Source organism: Ammospiza nelsoni, chromosome 3 (genome assembly GCF_027579445.1).
Source record: "Ammospiza nelsoni isolate bAmmNel1 chromosome 3, bAmmNel1.pri, whole genome shotgun sequence".
Classification (NCBI taxonomy): domain Eukaryota; kingdom Metazoa; phylum Chordata; class Aves; order Passeriformes; family Passerellidae; genus Ammospiza; species Ammospiza nelsoni.
Genome location: NC_080635.1, coordinates 93,545,952 through 93,565,628, shown reverse-complemented (window position 1 = coordinate 93,565,628; position 19,677 = coordinate 93,545,952). Strand labels below are relative to the sequence as shown.

The 19,677-nt window shown below is 37.2% G+C and overlaps 1 protein-coding gene across 2 annotated transcripts in view; it reads right to left on the bottom strand.

The window, feature by feature from the left end:
• Positions 1 to 370: 370 nt before the first annotated feature.
• Positions 371 to 19,677, bottom strand: part of ELOVL4 (ELOVL fatty acid elongase 4) — a 37,369-nt gene continuing 18,062 nt past the window's right edge. For both annotated transcript variants that reach the window (XM_059468706.1, XM_059468707.1), the window contains exons 2-6: positions 17,892 to 18,079; positions 14,671 to 14,751; positions 7,974 to 8,145; positions 5,646 to 5,773; positions 371 to 5,143 (exon numbers count right to left, since the gene is read on the bottom strand). In XM_059468706.1, the coding sequence (XP_059324689.1) occupies positions 4,868 to 5,143; positions 5,646 to 5,773; positions 7,974 to 8,145; positions 14,671 to 14,751; positions 17,892 to 18,079 (845 nt within the window). In that variant the 3' untranslated portion in view covers positions 371 to 4,867. The remainder of the gene's footprint in view (positions 5,144 to 5,645; positions 5,774 to 7,973; positions 8,146 to 14,670; positions 14,752 to 17,891; positions 18,080 to 19,677) is intronic.

Sequence of the window (19,677 nt, the reverse complement as noted above, 5' to 3'; positions counted from 1 at the left end):
CACAGTGTCCAGCAAATGCTAAACTTCATGGCTAATTGTATTCCTAATTGTTAACAATTCCAAGACCAAATAAGGAAACTTAGGGGATTTTTTTGTTTGTTTTAAGTGGGCATCCTATTTTCAGTTAGTTCCCTAAGGGTGATTTCAAAGTCACTCTACTATTATTTGGGGATAATATGCAAATTTAGGAAGTTCCTGTAACCTTAAAAGAGGAGGATGTGTCACAAAAAAATGGTTTTCTCAAAGTCCTGGGTTATAAAACAGATTACATCACACAATCTGCACAACACTAAAATTAGCAGGAATCCTGAGGCAAGATGGGACACAGAAGAACATACTGCAGAATGTATAAAACCAAACTCAAACAGCATGAAAAAAGTAATATTTATTTTTAATGTTTACAAAAGCATGAACACCTTATGCAAAAGCAGCACCCTGAACCATACATTTCCCTCAATCCTCCTGGGATATTGGCAGAAAACAAGTATTTTCTCTGCTCTTTAGTGCTCAGCACACTCTGCTGAGGTAAATGGGAACCAACCCACTCATTTCCATGGAGCTCCCTCTGCTTGCATTAGCAAAGGGGCATCAGACTGCAGTGCAATGAGATGTCAAATGGGTGTCTTGCTTTAGGTATCAAATTAGATTAGTCTGTGTTTCTAACCAAGATAAATACACTATCCAGATAGTTAATTAGCTCCCCATTCTCTTCAATTTTGACTGAAATACATCTCAGCCCACATTAGCTTCATGCTTTATGCACCATGAACAGTTTTATTCAAGTTTTTAAGAGATAGCCAGTGCTTGTAAGCTATTTTAGGACTGAGATCTTGCATCACAAAAGCTATTTGTACTTTCTTACCTCCCTTCCCAGCACATGCAGTTCAAGTGTTTACTCTGAAGAAATGTGCCCTTTAGGTTAACCTGAAAAAATGTGCAGCATTTTCATTTTGCCTTCACCTTTTTCTCCTGATGCGAGCTGGAAGTAACTGATGGTCCTGTAATCAAATAGGCCACGCTTCTGAACTTACAGGGAAACATTTGTTTAATAGTTGGACTCAGTCATCTTAATGGTCTTCTCCAACCTAAATGGTTTTATGACTCTATGATTTATTTTTAGAAGTTTTCTGTCAAACAGAGAATATGATTGCAATGATTTCAAAGACTCACCTGGAGCAAGTTACTCATACTAAAATGATCCCTACCATAATACAGCATAATTCCTCAGCTACGTTAAGTTGAGATCTCTCCCCTCAGAATCTACAACTGATGCCTCAAAATATTTATTACATTGGTAGAAATGGCTCTGTCTTGTCTGCCATCCTATATCTAGAATAACTGACAAATACTATTTATGTTTGCAAGACTGATATTGGATCTGTGGAAAGAAAACTGCTTCATTTTCCTGCTGGAGCTAGGAATCATTCTATTAGCTCCTGCCAAATTCACATTCAAGAAATATAATTTACTTCACATATTGAAAGAATCTGCTAAGAACCCATACATATATACACACACACATACACTATGTATGTGTACACATATATACACACATGTATAGATAATTTGTATTTAATTTTACACTGAAAAAGTGCTAAATAATCCAACAACTGTCACTGCTAGAGATGAGGCTAGATGAAATGGTATTACTTATATGGCATCAAATAATTAGAGACTCTGGTCCAAGAACTTCAGAACTCTTAGCAAAAAATTAACATTCGTTGGCAAAAAAAGAGAAGTTTCTAATTGTTTGAATTTAATTTTTCAATAAATTGAAAGATTTAGAAGAACAAAACCCCAATAACCCTGTAAAGAATAATTCTACTGCAAAAGATTGTATAATTTGAATTTCAGAACTGTGTATAGAAAATACACATTTATACATACTTTCATAGCAAAATTTTAAGCTTCCTTAGATTCAAAGATGACTCTAATGGATCTGTCAGTATTTCACATGTGCATTATTGCCTATATTTTGAAAAAAAAAAGCTGTACAAGTTGAGCCCTGTATTCTGTGAGTCTGGCTGCATAGTCAGAAACAGAAATATTGCACTCAAGGTCATGCCTACAAAAATGCACATTTAATAAGGCCATTATATTCAAGATTGCAATGGGACTTGAATTACATGAACAATCAAATATAAATAGACCTAGGAAAGTCATACTGCAAAAGATGTCCTCAAAACAGCAGTGTTCCAGTAATTTTATAACTGGGGTTTTTTCCCCCATGAAATGGCAATCTCTCAAACCAGTTTTATGCACAGGGCCAGACAACATGATGTGTATGTACACATGCATTCTCACAATGAGTTTTTCATGTTTTTTTAGAATTTAATGATTACCCCAGAATTTGATAGTAGATTTCTACTCAAGTTCTGTCAACAATGTTCAAGTTCCAATCAACTTTAATTCCCTTCCATGCATAATGAAGGAGAAAAATTTTTGACTTTCAGTTATTTAAATATTTACCATCATGCAAGACATAATTCTTAAGAATTAGTCAGAAAGTGTAGCAAAGACACAATTGAACCTGTACTGGAATACTCCCCATATGCTGTTTCAGAGCTAGATCACACTAAGAGTATCAGTTTAGCTGATCTGGCTTGTTGAATGAATGACAGAGCAAACAACCAATCTAACACAATTCAAGGAATGATACAGACTTTGAAGTTAGCTGCCCACATCCCATGGCAAATAGAAAGAAGCTACCTTTTAATCAAAGTGGGGTAAACAACCTTGAAATTACAGCAGGATAACTGCATTCACACCAGTCACTACCTTGGAGTAGCAGGTGTGCTGTAAATCTGCTCTTAGTTATTTACTCCTTTAGCTACTCCAAAGTTACTGAGCCAAAGTTACACAGCCAGCATTTTGGCTTGGTTAAGGGTAGTGGCATCTGTCCAAGAAGGAAGGGTAGATCCCCATCCCTCTTCCCCATGCCACACCACGCAAATATGCAGTTATGCAAATGCAAAAAGCATCATTACAAAGGCTGCAAGAATCAGAAGACACAGCAGATAAGAAACTTAATGGTCACATGCATTTGAGTTCAGCAGAGACAGTTTTTCACAATTCTACATTCTGCCCAAAAATCCAAAGTGGTGGTGATTAGGGATGAACCACCTCCCAGCTGAACCAACTCCAGCATTAGGAATTATTTTTTAATACAACAGACTATATCCAAAACTCTTTTTCCTAGGACCTGTTTTCTGGGTTTAGATTTTTTTAAAAAATAGAAACAAGACAAACCTGAGAACCAGAATATGTGACCTGCTTGCATATTATAAGCAGTCACTGGATGATTGCGATATAAAAACCTATTAACGTGTCACTCACTTTATACTCACAGTTCCGTGTACTCTTTCTGCACCAGTGGTGCCACTTGCCAGATACACGTTTGTTGCTACCTCTGGATATGTTTTTGACCAGAGCTGGGGGGGGAATGCATTTGGACAGTAACAATGCAGCTCTTGCAGTGATGGCCAAGGAACACAGTAATTCAGGATATAGTTTCTAATTCCACCCATCTTCTACTCATTGCATGCTAAGCAGCTCAAAATGTATCTCTTAGTAATCACATTATTCAGAAGGTGTATAAATCTTTCCCTATTTTCTTCACAAAAGGAATGGTAAAAAGTCCTTTATGTAATATGTAAATGAAAATCCATCTAAAAGTTTCTACTTATTTTAGCAGTTTTGACTTACAATGGTGGCCTGTCTATCAGCAATACTTTGCCGGCAAGTGTCTAACAAATAGAGTTTTGACAGGTATCAAGCAATAGCAACGTTTTCCAGGTTTTATGTTTGCTGTATTTAGTACTTTTAAACCCAATTCTCTCTCCCAATAAAGTGATGGTTGGTCTTGTAGTTAGCATGACTACTCATGCACACATTTCTAAATAGAATTACATGCTGTTTTCTCTCCACCATAGCATTATCTTACCATTTTGAATATTTTGAGTCAGTGCCACAGATTTAATGCAGGTCACAGACAACAAGCAGCAAGCCTATTTTTACTGCTTGCTTCAACCAATATATTTGTTCATATTTACACATTCTTAAAATGTACTCTTGACTTGGCTCTACTAAAAGTACCACTCCAAAATTTCAGTTTACACTGAAATGATGACTTGATCAAAGGATACCACCAAAAATCCCTTTTACTCCCACAGGGAAACACACACTCTCCTGAATTAGTACTAACGGATATTTAGATTAGAGGACTCCATATTTCAGAAACCAGTTATTTAATGCTCAATATTCTTTTCAGCAGATGAAGAGGTAGGTATATTTCCACACAAGAAAAATAAAACAAAAACCAAACTGTAACAGATACTCAATTAAATCAAGTAATGTCTGAAAAGTCAAACACTGTTCTGACAGCACATATTTTGTCTGAAGGTACTCTCCAAGGAGGAGAAGAAAAGTTGCACATTCTGATTAGATAATACGTCATAATTTGAAATTTAATAATTTTCTGGAAAGAAAGCACAAGTATTCAAATGCTACTTCCTTTCCCTCCCCCCCACCCCCCAAGAAATGTGGGTGCCAACAAAACTGCCTGTATCAATGGTAGTAATAACTTTTGGACTGCTAAACATGGAATCAACTGCAATTCTTCCTTACATTCACCAACACCAGCAGTCTACAAGTTTACACAGAGACCATATGCATGATAATTACATAATTACAATAGAAATTCAACTTTAGTGTTGTTCTTAAAACAATCTTCATAAATAATGAAAATATCTGTGTTCTAGCTCTTCAGTAACCTAAGGTTAATTGGTACAGATAGTGTTTTTTTCTTCCTTTTATAAACCAAACTGGAGGTTCCTCACTGCCAACAATGGTTAAGGCCTGGATCAAGTTACTCTCCTTTTGCTTTTCCCTTTTTCTGCTTTTTTCCATTTTCCACCACAGCATTATTTTCTGGTTTGCTTACTCCATTTGCAACAGCACCATTTGCTATTTTGCCATTCTTTACAGGTTCCTTGGGCAGCTTATATGTCCGATAATAGAAGTTACCAAACAGGAAAATGAAGGTGATAGCATAGAAAATGACACCCCAGTGCATCCATTTAGGGAAAGGACAATCAATATAAATAGACATGGCTGTGTGGCCAATAGTCACATGGAACTGCACCTGAAAGACAGAAAATATAGAATCAAAAACGTCTGGATGTATTCTGTTGGTCTGAGCACATCAATTTATACCAATTCATTAAGTAATGAAAACAGCTGAAATGGGAGGTGGTAGGAAAGCTGTATTTGCCTGTCACATTCATGCAGACACATTTATGCTTGACCAGGAGCATCACATTTATTGTAATATCTGGCATCAGCTCTCAGAAACAGGACAATGAGAAGATAATGAGCAATCTGAATTTTCTCTATTTTGAATGTGCTTTTGTTATTCAGTTGAAACAACCAGCAAGGAAGCATAAGACTTTAACGCACACAACCCTTATATATGCTGCATATGTTTTTTCAAAGCTGAATAAATGCTTCCATCTCCAAGAAGTACTCTAATTGAGGAGTGTCAGACAGAGAACTTTTGTAAGGAGTAGCATCTGATCCAAAGCTCTGCAAATGCAAATCCACACAGAGGCAACACTTTTTATCCCAAAAGGAGGAGAATTACTTACCAATTGCAATATGGTCAAATATCGTTTCCACCACAGGTATTTCTGAAATTTAGGGCCACAAGCTGCCAATCCATAATACATGTACATAATGACATGAATAAACGCATTCATTTGAGCTCCAAAAAAAGCTGTCCAGGAACAGAAGGGAAGACCATCATGTCATTTTGGAAAAGAGGATTCTTTTCTAGTATTACTTGTATCATTATTTTTAATAGGAAAAATTACAAAACACAGGACATGTCAGGATTCCATCTCCAAAATATTGAATAGTATAATACAGACCTGGCTGTCAACATGTGCTGACACAAACAAATGTTAATGCAAGTAGTATGTCACACTTCAGTGTAACTAGTGTCGTGGTTTGAGAGCCAAAGCTTTTTATAAGACTTTTGTTTAACAAACATAAGTGACATCTATTCCACATTAGTTGTTGTAGTATAACTGTGAATGTTTTTCTGAAGAATTATCAAAAGCTTTATTTGACAATTTAAAGTATAAAGTACCATGCTCTGAATTTGAATCTTTTAAACTGTATTTAAATGCAAAAGGTTCACTTTTCAGCAAGAAGTCAAGAAACTCACATGGAAGTCTGATTAAATAGGGCAAAAAAAGCCCATACGAAGCATGACTTGACTCATGTTTATAAAAACTTTAAGGCATTGCCAGGTGACTTTGTCTAAATTAATAATCATTCGTTTCTTTATTTATGATTTAAAATATCCAGCATTCTTAAATGTGTCAGTGTATAGTATAACATTTTCCAGAATGATCCAAGTTAGATGCATGTTGACAGTTTCATTTGCATTAAGATCTCTTTGCTTTGTCAAGATTAGCAGCCATTTAACAGAAACACATTATATTTTGTTAAAGTATTCTTACACTGACAGAGAGGCTCAAAAATGCTCTAATGTATAAGATTAGGGCAATACAGACAACAGCTGCAGACATCAAACAGCTCAGATGCCCGTGTGGTCTGGACCAGTTGCTGTAATAGGGTCTAGTTTATAATAGACCTGTCTATGTAAGCAATGTGCTATCAACTAGAAAATAGAAGAACACAGATCTATCCGCATTTATGCAGTGCTGCTACATAAATGAAGAAAAGCAACTGCTGCTTTTCCTTTTGCAGGCTCTAGAAACTAAGAGGCAGTGCTAGAACATAAAGCTTGAAAGAAATTTGGAAATGCTTGTAACTGTTGCATTAAAAACTGCAGATATTTAGCAGGAAAATTCTGAAAAGGCAACAAGGGAGTGGGCCTTCTGAGATATCCAGGGAATTTCTAAGCAAGACTACAAGTAACCATCCAGTCTCCAATTATTTTATTTTATAGGTGTGGTTGCAAATAAAGATCATTAAACATCTGGTTGAATGACCTGCTTCCTGCATATTATGTGAGAGAAATTGAAAGGCAGTCAAGAGACACTGAATTTACATATTTCTTCCTTGCAATGTAAGTGGCCACTCAGTACTAAATACCTATAGTAAATGGGAGCATAAACCACCCATGCATTAAGTGTTAGTGTGGTTCAAAAAAACCAAAAACAAAACACCAAACCTAAAATATTAGTTTGGTGTTCATAATATGGTATTTTGTGTTTACTAATATAGCACACATCAAAGGAAAGAGGGCATTTTCCCTGTACCCTCAGCTCTGCAGAGCTTTTAATTTGAGATAAGGCTGAACAATAGGAACAAGAGTACAATGTTGGCAATGAAGGGTGTGGCAAGTAAAATAAACAAAAATAAAATGATTTGATGGAGGCTTTAGAAAAGAAGCAAGGGGAAAAAAGGCTGATAATGAATTTAGACTTGTGTCATTATGAATAGGTTTTAAAAGTGAATTGACAGATTTATTGGCTCACCTCCAAGGGAAGGTTTTAGAATTTTATATTTGCCTCTCAATAAAAATAAAAACAAACCTCAAACTCATATACAATGCCAAAATAACATCTCCATTGTCTTCATTAAATTTGCACATAGAATGTGGCCCATAATTAGATTTTGCAGCTCTCTGTATCTGCAAAAATTCAAGTTAAGCAAGATGCATACATCTTTCTGTTTCCCACAGATACAGATACTTTCGAAGGCAGAACTTCAGGCTTGCAACTGATGCCCATGAGGAAAAGAAAAGAAGTTTTGCAATTCATTAGACTATTGCCCTGTTATCTTTTCCTCCCCCATGTTTCCCACAGAAGGAGGCCGTATGCATTAATAAACAGTTTTGTATATTATTAAGTCAAGTCTATAACATTTTCTTCTGCTGCTCCCAAACAATAATAATTCTCCCTTCTGTCCAGTCAAAAGCATATGAGAGGAAGGGAACTCACCTTGTCCACCTGCAACCCACTTAATACCAATCCACCACAAGGTGAACATGGTGAAATGGTGATAGACATGAAGGAAACTAATTTGGTTAAATTTCTTCCTCAGGATGAAGAATACTGTATCCAAATACTCGATTCCTTTAGAGACATAATACCACCATAGAGCAGCAGCTATCTGCAATGAAAAACAGAGACTATGTAAGTTTGAGTGATTCCAAGCTGAATGGAATAAAGTTCTCACCATCTAGCTACTGTAAGAGAAGGACACTGCTTCCTTCCCTAAATCTTGGTTAAATGTTGAGGTGGAGTCAAACATCTGACAGTATGAGAACAACAAAAAAATACTCCTTTCATCTGTTCTGGACATGGAAGAAGATTATGGAAGAAGATTATTCTTAGCCTGTTGCTTTCAAATCACATCTGTAAAAAAGAGCTGATATAGTTAAAAGCTCTGCCATATCTGAACAGTTTACCAGTTAAGCATGGGAAGTTTGCGTCCTCATTCCCTCCTAAGCTTTGCAGAAGTCTGCCACAGGGCTTCCCCCTCTAATGAGGCAACACTTTGATGTGGTCAGAACAATGAGGCAGAAACATGATGACAAAATGAAGTTGCAAAGGTGAAACCTCCAGTACCACAGGCATATGGGTTGAAAGATATCAAAAAAAGTTAGATGCAGCAGAGATTTCACATTCCTTATAGCAACATTTCCCCCAGTTTCTTCTGGCCTGCTCAGTAACTCCCTCTGTAAAGCAGCATTCCCCCAGTGGCTCTCTGCTATTCAGGGAGTAGAAAAAAAGAGACCACAGGAGCCATACAAACTGAACAGGTATCATCCATCTACCCAACAGGGAAGTGCTACACACCCAAAATTCTTTTTCTCATCCACCCATCACAGCGCATCTTGCCCAGGATGCAACACAAACAGGGCTTCCTGCTGAAATTAGGATACTGTCAAAGCAAGTAAAGCCCAGAAGCTCTGTGTAGAAATATGCTAATGCTATGATATGGGAGTATGGTGGTGGTGGGGACTCCCTCCCAGATCCCAAAACATAGCAACAAGTCTCGTTTTGGCATTGTAAGTCATCCAGCTTGTTATGCAAGGGTGGGACCAGATGGTGACTCACACTGAGAGTGGAAAAAAAAAAAAGAGTTGGAATTGGTACCACCAGCAAGGAGAGCAGGCAATGTCACAACACACTATTTGTAAGATGTTGGCCTTGTCTTTCAGGACTCAGTTGATGGTAAATGAGACTTTCTTAACTTAATATGGTGTGAAATAACCCCACCACCTCCTCAGTCCGCAGGGAAGACAGAAGATAAAAGAATTAATACAGAACAGCTTCTCTTCCCAACTCCACATATACTTCTTGGGGAGAGAAGGGGAACCATAAAGAGCTGTAGAGAGCAATGCTATAGCCCTGCATGGTGTTTTCCTCCATCTCTCCAAAGCAGAAAGCAGTGAGAAAAAACAACACCTCTCCACAGACTAAGTTTGTCATAGCCATAATTGGTCTGGTGAACAGTTTAGGAGAAATTACAGCAGAAGCAAAAATGCAGCACAGGAGAAGAGTGCTGCATATCTGCATTGCAGGCTCTGCAGTTTCCCAGAGGGACTGCACATCTTACTGATGCCAAACTGCAGCCTTCTATGTTATATATCCATTAATGAACACCCTTCTCTCTCTCTGGATGTGATTTAGCCCACTTCACATCTTGGGAAGAGGAGGCAGATTTTTTCACTTTTATATGAAGAGATATTAATATCTAAAGCTGGAGAGAGGCTTAATGACAGAAAAGTGACTCCCAGTGATCTTGGAGTTCCCAGACACACAGGCAAGCTGCAAGAATAATTTTTATATATATATATATATATATATATATATGCATATATTGCTCAATATCCAGTACTGCCTCTGGGACAGGTAGTCAGGTATTTAATAACACCCACATTAAGGTTTGTTCACACCCAATGGGTTAGCATAACAGTCCAGCATCTCTTACAGGTCTTTGCTAAAGTTGTACCTCTTACATAAATTGAGATAAGCATCTTTTCATTTCAGAAGTTGACAATAAACACTTTGGACTGTATAGCCATAAAATGACAATCCAGCACTGAAATACTTTAGCTCTTTGGAGGTCCTCTCTTCAAAGAAACTTTTAGAGAACCAGGAGGTCAGTCATAAGCAAACTGCCATAAAATATTTTTTAAAGTAAATGGACATTTTTGTTAATGAAATAAGGGACCAATAAGTTAAATAGCCCATAAGTGAATAGCCAATTTACTGTGACACAGAGCAAAACATGAAAATCCTACGAAAATACTTCTGTCTTATACTCAAAGTGCCACAAGTTCCGTATATGTTCTTGGACAAGTCAAATAACACATCTCATTGCTCTTTTGAATTGCACCTAGCAGAGAAAGCAATTGCACTCCATGGGTAAAAATAATCTGAACTTTTGACAAAAATGCTTCCCATCACTTTAGAAAAACAACAGGACTCTTTGAAGGATTATACCTGCTGATTTTGTGTTCCTGTAGATTTTTTTGCCTGTCAGGTTCTTTGCTCTGTTACTATCATCAAATTTTCTACCATTTACTCTCAAACCTGATAGGTTTTGTGTACTGATGATCTATTTCAGTACTTCTAGTGACTTCTACAGATGTTTTTATCATTAGCTTATAGAAAAAATGAAACAAATGTCAAGTCATTTGCCTGAGGCCATGCATAAAGTCAGTGAAAAAGGGCAGAAACAGAGAACAATATGCTGATATGTAAGCTATGTCAGGAGCAGATGGCTATTAATTAATTAATTAATTAATTAAATCTATTTTTCAAAGCACCAAAAATCATGGCCTAACCTTTAGCCTTTGGACACTGTATGCAAGAAAGATTACTTGAAAAGAAAAGGAAACGCATTAAAAAGGCACATCCTTGTAATGAACAATACTAGTCACAACTATATATTTTCTGGTAATTTTCATATGTACCAATCTAAGTCTGTTAAAACACCAGATGGCACAGAAAGATTACATTACAGCCTAGGATTAAGAGGGTCAACAAGAGGTCCAATCCCATGTCTCCTGCCTGCTGCAGGGTTTTTGACTGGAGGATTCTGTTTCTGCAGCATTTTTTCTCATTTTGGGTTGGAGACATTTATCCATTAAGGGATGTGAAGGGACCCCTCCTTGGAAGGTCACAGCAATGTGAAAAATTAAAATAGCTTTTATAGTGAATTTTCAGTTATAGAATTTTATTTACAGAACTTGTGAAGACAAGTTTACTGAATTTTAAAGTATATGATGTCTTTTTCATAAGAGGAAACTACTCAAGCTCTAGACATAAATATTAACAATGCAGAGTACAATTACAATACAGTAAACAACCATTGCTTGGCTTCATGATTACAATCAGCACACTTAAAACAAGAACCAATTCACACAAGCCCATATTCCCAATTCTTCAGAAATGCAAATAAAATAGATGAACTTTGACCTGGTAAACAAGGACACACAAACATAAGCAGAGGGGGGAAATGACTATGGACAGACACCAGCATACATTAAGTTAGACAGTGTTGCAAAATCATTCACTTCAGATTCTGAAGCTCCCAAAGGAGTACTACAAAGCATGGATTTAACATCTCAGCCCTTTGCACTTATAATTTTGACTCTTAAGCTATAACCAAAAAAGTTTTTGCAAGTTACATCTGTAGATCCCTCTAAATACTTTCTAAGAGGTTTTCTACCCCCTTTTCTTTCTGTTTACTATGAACATTTTATTTTTTTCCATAACAAAACCACTCAACTTCCTGCCAGCAGTCAGTACAGTGGCTGCCCACTACATTCAGCAGATAAGTCATTCACAAAGGAGTTTATTTCAGCAAATGTTTCGGCAACGGGGGAATTTAATTTTCATCCCTGCCTGCTCCAGCTGTCCATTGTTTCTTGTAGAACAGTCAGGGGAGCCTGAATGAGATTAACATGTGTAGGTAGGTGCAAAACAGTAAGCAGGAGGACCAGCTTCTTCACATTTTGTGTAAACTACCTTCACAATTAACCATCAGTGAAAGCCAGAAGATGGATATAAAGTTGAAGAAAATATACAGACAAATACATGGAAAAATATTCCCCTAAAAACTGGCAAAACCGAAGAGGCTTTGTCTGACTAGAGAGGTCTCTGAGCCCCAAGTTGCTGACTTGCTAAACTGTACAGGGGAAGTGCCAACACCTGCCCTTACTCTGCTCCCTTAAAATCACTGGCTTACTGTCTTGGTACATGATGTGGGTTGGAGAGGCAGAAAAGGATATTCTCTGGTATCCAGGATAGCCAAACTTGCTTTCTGGGAGCTCTCTGTAGTCTCTTGAAGGACAAAGGATGGTTTCTTGACCCCTTATTTTGATCAGGAGCTTTACACAGAGCAGACCACTCAATGTGATGGCAATATCACAGTGGCACATTTCCAAAAAACCAGAAACAGGGCCCTACCAATGCTCCTATGCTGCCATTTAGACTACTACATACAATTAATTTCACATTTTTTAACATTTGTTCCAAATTTCAAAGCCCCAGATAAAGTCATATATGAAGCTCTGCTTTTCAGAGCATGTTCCATAATGCCTTCTGGGCTCACTGCTGTTTCCATGTGAACTAGTCCCAGTCTTCTTTATCTGAGCAACACAGGATTTATTTACTCATTCCCTTGCAAATATGGTCATTGCATTTGAAATTGATTCTACTGTTGCAGTGCAGCATTTCTCTGCAGAGCAAACCTGGTGCCAGCAAATGCTAGACATTTAGTATCTAGAGCTATTAAAAGGACATGAGAGATGTGCTAAAATACTCATCAAGTCTATACTCAAAACTGCTAAAACATTTAAAAATTGCTTTTGTAGGTTTGTATTATGAAAGACGATGGTGAATGAAATCTTGAGGAGGTTTGGATTGGGTTGGTTTTTGTTTTTTTTTTTTTTTTTTTTTTCTGGTCTGACAGTGTCAGAAACCAGCATACCTTCTAAATCCAGAGCATGACATACTGTAAAGCAGGACAGAAAGGTATCCCAGAATCCTCAATTTGAGAAAGCACACTTGTGGAAAGTATAATTTTCTACTTGCAACTTATTTACCTGAACTGAGAATTCATTCAAAAGAACTACAAGAAAATGATCAAGATAAGAATCATAACTGATAGCATACTATAGACTTGCTGCAGCAACCTGAGACAACTCCATTTTCCCTTCTTCCTCAACTCCCTCAGTTGCAAACTGAACATGCTACAACTTAAAACTTCAGGGATAAATTTTATGCAAATCCACAAAAATGGCAAATAATTTTATAAAATTTTAAAAAAAGAAAAAAGTCAGGAAGTCAAAAGAGTAAATATTGCTAGAGCAATCCTTCCTATCTGGACACATTATAAAGCATAAATACATTCTTCAGGTCATTTTGCCTTTAATTCATTGTATAATAATGCTGTGTTTGTCATAACAAACAAAATGGATGATAATTCTTCTGAGCAGGTCTGACCTCTCCACTGCCTCCCACAAATAAGTGCACCTAAAAGTAAGGCTAGTATAAAATTTAGCTAGTATAAAAGTTCTTTCAATATATACCACACCAGTCCTCAATGTCATTCAGCTAAGTGCAAGAGCATTCTATTTTGCTAATCTGGTAAAAACTCCAAACATGTGAAGCACTTGCTATACTCTGCTAGATCTTGTTTTCCCACAAAAATTTTAACAGAATCATTCTAGTGACTGCCATAGTGAGAGCACTGTATTGGGAAAGGTGAAAGATTGCCAGCTGCAATAAGGCCAATAAAATTCTACACACAGAGCTGTTCTGCAGTATCAGCCATTATAAACAAGGTGTAAGACTCAAACCTTTTGCTCTCACTATTGCCATGTGCACAAGCTTTTACTAACACTGTCCATGGACAGCCACTCACAGACAAACATTTTTCAAATTACCATAAACATAACACATTTTCACTGCATTTTCAGGGACATGTCCTAATCTGTACATGGAACTTGCAAGAATAGATGAGTGATTCTCAGGTGTCAGCTCTGCTGGAAGATAAGGTTTAGTATGTGAGGTAATCAACAGCATTACGAAAATGAAGAAGGAACTGCACTTTGCTTTTAATTTGGGTGTTTTCCAAAACCCAGATATTTGAAATCTAAGATTATACAATGAAATCTACTGATAATACATTTGCCAAATGCCAGCAAGGCCTCATAAAACCAAACATGGGTAAAGGAGACAAAGAGTTGCCACACCAGGATGGGTGAAGTGCAACCACAAGATAAGATGACAAATCTCACTTGCTTTGATCTAGCCAGGACACACCTCCTTTACTGTGGTTACCCTGGTATCCAAACTTCAGCAACTCTGGGAAGCAAAAGATGTACACAAAGTTTACCCAGCATGGTACAACTGTGGATGAAGCCAAGGATGGTATCTTTAAGACTCCCCTTACTTGCAGCAGTCAGATGCAAGCTAGCACAAATATGCTGATGCATTTTGATTAAACCTGCCATGTAGGATGCAGTCAAACCTGAAGTGGCCTGGGAAGATGTAACGGGACACAGCCATTGCTGACAGCAGCTGTGGAAACACTGTTTTCAGAAAAGGCTTAAACCACCATGTAGTGCTATATATTACACACATTCATATGCAAACACAAAAAAGAAATACTCACCCTAACTTCATAAACATTATCTGAATAATCCACACTCTGGCAGACATAGCTGTACCCTCGAGCTCTTGATGACAAGAACAACTGAAAATATTAAAGCCATAGATGAGGGGAAATATAATACATAAAGCACATTTATAACAATTATCAGCAAATTTCTTGCTACATCAAACTTACCAGAACAGAAACACTTAAAATATTATTAACCCTAAGAAAATTATTGAAGAAAGCCAATATTTAATACTAACAACCTATTGTTACAGATTATTTATTTTTTTCTTGTAAATTAAAAAGTAAGTACTAATTTTTCCCTGTATCTGCCTAGATAATGAGAGCCTTGTACAACAAATTCCAGTATGACCTTAAGCTATTTGGACACTAATATTCTTTCTGATGGCTCTAGCTTCAGAAACAGAAAATACCTAACTGCTTTCACTACAACTGACAGAAATGCTATTCCCAGTATGAATTCAAGCAACCACTATTCAAGAGACAAGAATTGGATAATTTGGGTCTACAATTCTTAGCACAGTATAACAACCAAAATCCAGAACCTCCCCCCCTCACTTTGAACAGCGAAAGCTGAATACCCACTAAACACAGTGAGGGAAAAAGGATGGAGAAAAGTTCCCCATTTTGGCCAACAGAAAAGCAATTGAAGTGCTTCTGTTGAGCCTCTTTGTGCTCAGTTAAGCACATTGCAAAAACCTGGACAGGAGAAGACAAAATTGACATTTGAACAAGTTCCCACTGGAAAGAAGTACACTTGTCTAGCATTGTACAAAGTTCAAGTAACACTGATCTTGACATTCATAAATGTTATGATCCAAGAATTTTAAAGCCACGTAATCCCTCTATTAAGGATCAAAGAGAGAAAGAAGTGGAGCAGACATAAATTGGAGTGATAGAAAAAGATTTCAAAAAACCTGTCATGGACAGGCACTGACTACTCTTACCACTAACCTGACTTCCATCTTATTTACAACATACAAAACCTTGTGAACCTCTGGACTTGTTTGCTGCACGTGTGTTAAAGGAGGGAAATGAAAGAACTGTCCACAGAAATTATTCTAGAAAAGAAACTGAACTACTTCTGCATCATCTAATTCCATTTACAAACTACTGTAACTAACTGGAATTCCAGTGTGGTCCCACATGGGCAAAAGCACATCCAGTACTAATAGAGAGGAGCAGGGAAAGTTTAATTTGCACTGTTACAGAAACCAACCCATCTCTACTGTGACCCACTGGATAACTCAACCAAGGTTGAGTTACTGCCTTGGTAAAAGGCAGTAAATTGACTTCACCAGACTGCCCTGAAGTAGAATATGAAATTCTGTGGCAAAATAGGGTCTATTCCATTGTGACTTCTGCAGGTTCTAAGCAAAATTTATGCGAAATTTTGACCTAAACTTGAATTCAGTGTATGAGTCTTGCACTAGACTCATGTGCTGAGTGCTTTATGACTTTACTAATTAACATAAGCTCCCACAGATGAACAAAAGAGCTTGGCATCAGGATGGTTATTTAAATAACTTTTAAAGGTGTTTCACATTCAAATTCTGTTCTTAGCAATGTCTGGAAACTTTACAATCACTCACAAAATACAAGCAGTATCATTTTACTCATAACAATTACATTAAAACTGGTGAGAATTACAATTGTGGCACAGTGGTATTGCAAACTTTGGAAGCAGAAATTGCCTTGTTACAGGGAGCCACTGAAACTTGAACACCTTCCTGCTATCAGTCTCTACAATCAAGAAAAGACTTGCTGGAAGTGCTGTATCCATTGCCTCAATGTCCATTGAATAACAACCTACCACTAGCACAGAAGAGGAAACTAGAACCTCTGTGTAAAAAGTTATGAGCTTTCAGCGTATCAACAACAAGTATGTATTTCCAGTCCCACTCAGTTTTATGTTAATTAACTTGGAAATGCTACAAACACATATCCTATAAGAAACATAGGTCTGAAAATTATTTGACTGCAAGTTTGATATCATTCAGTTTATGGATGAAACAAACAAGTTTCTTTTAAAAGAATATGTGAAAAAGACAGGCATTGCAGTAACACTGCAGAACTAATTTCAGGAGTTTCAGTTTTAACCTGCCAAGATGATTTGATTTAATCTCTTCCTTCAACTATGCTTTCATATCAGCATTAAAGTCTTTTGTACCTGTCACACTACTTAGTTGAATAATCCAAGAAAATAGTTTAGACAAAATGATGACTAAGGTGTGATGGTTAAATTTTACTAAACCATGTCTTAAAGAGAGGCCAAAACAATTTATGATTAATGATTGTATGCTAGGAGCTCTGGGAAAGGGGTCAAAATGCAGATAATCATCAGATATGCCATTTTTTCCTGGCAAAAGTACAGAACAGACCAGGCAGTTCTGCAATGCTGTAATTTTAAATGTCTGTTCATTTGCTTATTTCTGGAAACAGATTTTGAAAATCTATGATCAGAGGTGTTCCAGGAAGACAACTCCTGATGCAGTCACAGCAGCATAAACTTAGCATCAGCCTTATTCTGTACAGTGATCCTTGAACAATAATTACCAAACTGTTAAGTAATCCCAGCTAGCTACTGCTACACAGCTGTTCCACTGCAGTGCTACTATTCCTTGCCACTGTCCAGAAAATCCAGCAAAGGAAAAATGCAGCAACACTGAGATTTATTACATGTAACACACTCAGAACATTGCAAACCAAATTTTAGAAGCCTGTATGCTTTTATTTAAAGTTATAGCTCACTTAATTTTTATGCTTAAAGATAACATCCAGACAAGATACTTTTCCTCACTACAGACAATGGATATTTGAATTTCTAAATATTATAAACACGTTGAAAGAGTAAACAGCTCAATTTCTAACAAGATACGTTCTGATACCCTTTAGGATTATTAAGATGAAAAAAATGTATCAGTTACAGGTGTTAAATTTACAGATTTCAGTCTCTCCAGTATTTAGACTAACAAAAATCTAAGGAGAACTTGGAATACCTCAAACACAAATTCTCTCTATAGATTCATTTAGTATAATTATTCTCAAACAGAAACTACCTATTTATAGAAATACTCACCTCAAAGGCAAACTCATCTTTAAAAGTCTGCGCAAAATATTGACTCTCGATAGACATCAAGAACATGCAACATCATTTTCATTTTGACATCCTCACACCTCAGTAAGAATTCCCTCTTGCAAGGGGGCATACACACCTCTTTGAAAATGAAGAAGTTGAGCAGAACCATCCCAAAGTTGTAAACAACCAACAGGAAGCGCAGCTGGAAGGGTTCTCTCGTCTTCATCCACTTGGGGCCCAGCCAGACAGTGAGGAGATAAATAGTGCTGATGGTCAGTGTTGGGAATGGAGACTGCATCAGGGGCCAGTCATCAACACGTTTGTCTGGGGAGCCAAGCAAACAGCAGTCAGCAAGGTCTGAGTAAAATATATTCCATCATCACTTTAAGCATTGAATTTGTTAAGTATTATTTTCTCCTGGAATAGCTGCATCAGATAGTGGAAACACAATGCACTCATTCTTTCTAGGAAGGCTAAAGAAAAATAGTTTTTTAGAAAAAACCCTACTATATCACATTACCTCACAGAGAGATTCATTATGTCATTCAAGCTCTCTTGTCCAGTTCTACAATCCAAAACACTAAAGCAAACAGAATCACATGAACCCAAACACAAATCAACCCACTAATTCCCCAAACAAATTTTGCTTATGATGAATACTGGCTGCAGTGGCAATATAACCAAATATTCATCACCATTGCAAATGACAGATACACAGATTTGGCAAAATACTGACAAAACCAGTAGCTTTTATTAGTTTAAAATTAGGCACTAGAAAGTTTCCTATAGAGTTTATACAGGTTGTATGATGATGACCTTCTCTACTTGATGTAGGTCAGTCTCATGTTTCAGAGAGAATGCTCAGTGTTACCAGAAAACAACCAAATAAAAGAGTTCTAAAGGGATGGTTCTAGTCAATCTGTGCTGCCATATGGGAGCACAGAAACAAAGGTTTTATTTACAGTCTCCTTCAGTCACTCACAGCATCCAGTCACATTACACATATTTCAGAGCTGAGAATATGCTATATTAAGTTCTAGATCAGTATGAAGAAAGCAGTGTTAGCTTGATGAACCAGTGGCACCTAGGATTAGAAGACAGCTCTGCTAGAGGAGGGAAGCAAGACTGCAGTGACACCTCCTTGCTTAGTGCCTGTGCTGTCCCATGTGTCACACATCCCCCCCTGCCCTGAAGGCTATCAAATTATAGCAAGAGATAAAAGGTAACTACTTCAAAACTATCAGAACTTCAGATACTGCACAGCCCTATGATACTAACTGGATTATTTTCCAGATGCGTAGGCCAGTTACAGTTCCCATGGAAATCACATCACAGGGCTCCTTGGGAAGCTCAAACATCTGAAACACCTGCCTTCAGTCAAGTGTGGGCAAACTCACAAATGCAGCTGCCAGAGACTTACCTAGAGGACAAGTTTCTTTTAGAGAACTGTAAGTCAAGGACCATGAAAAATCCCTATACCATAAATTAATTCCTGATTCTAGGCATACAACCAGCAAGTTAGAAAATCCTTCTTATCAAGAAAATGAGGAAAGTACAGAACACTGCTGTCATTACTTCTCCCTCACTTCTTTTGTGTTTCCTTTGTTGTACTTAAGGCCATAAATTAGAACCTAATTTTAGGAGCAAATTTACTGAGGCCCTCTATTTCTAATAACCAACAAGTACTGTGATCTAGGGAAAGAGGGCATACAGAACACAGATTATTCTTACTTCCAGATGATTTAATAATAATTGAACTGCACATTTCAAGATGCTAGGAGGCCGAAAAAGAAATGGAAAAGCAGAAAGAGAAGCCTAACGGCTTCCATTCTGTTAATGCCAGAAGAGAAAATTCATCCTAATGCATGGAAACTCCAAGAAAGGGCATTGATGCTGCCAGATGGGATTCAGCTGTGTGGCCA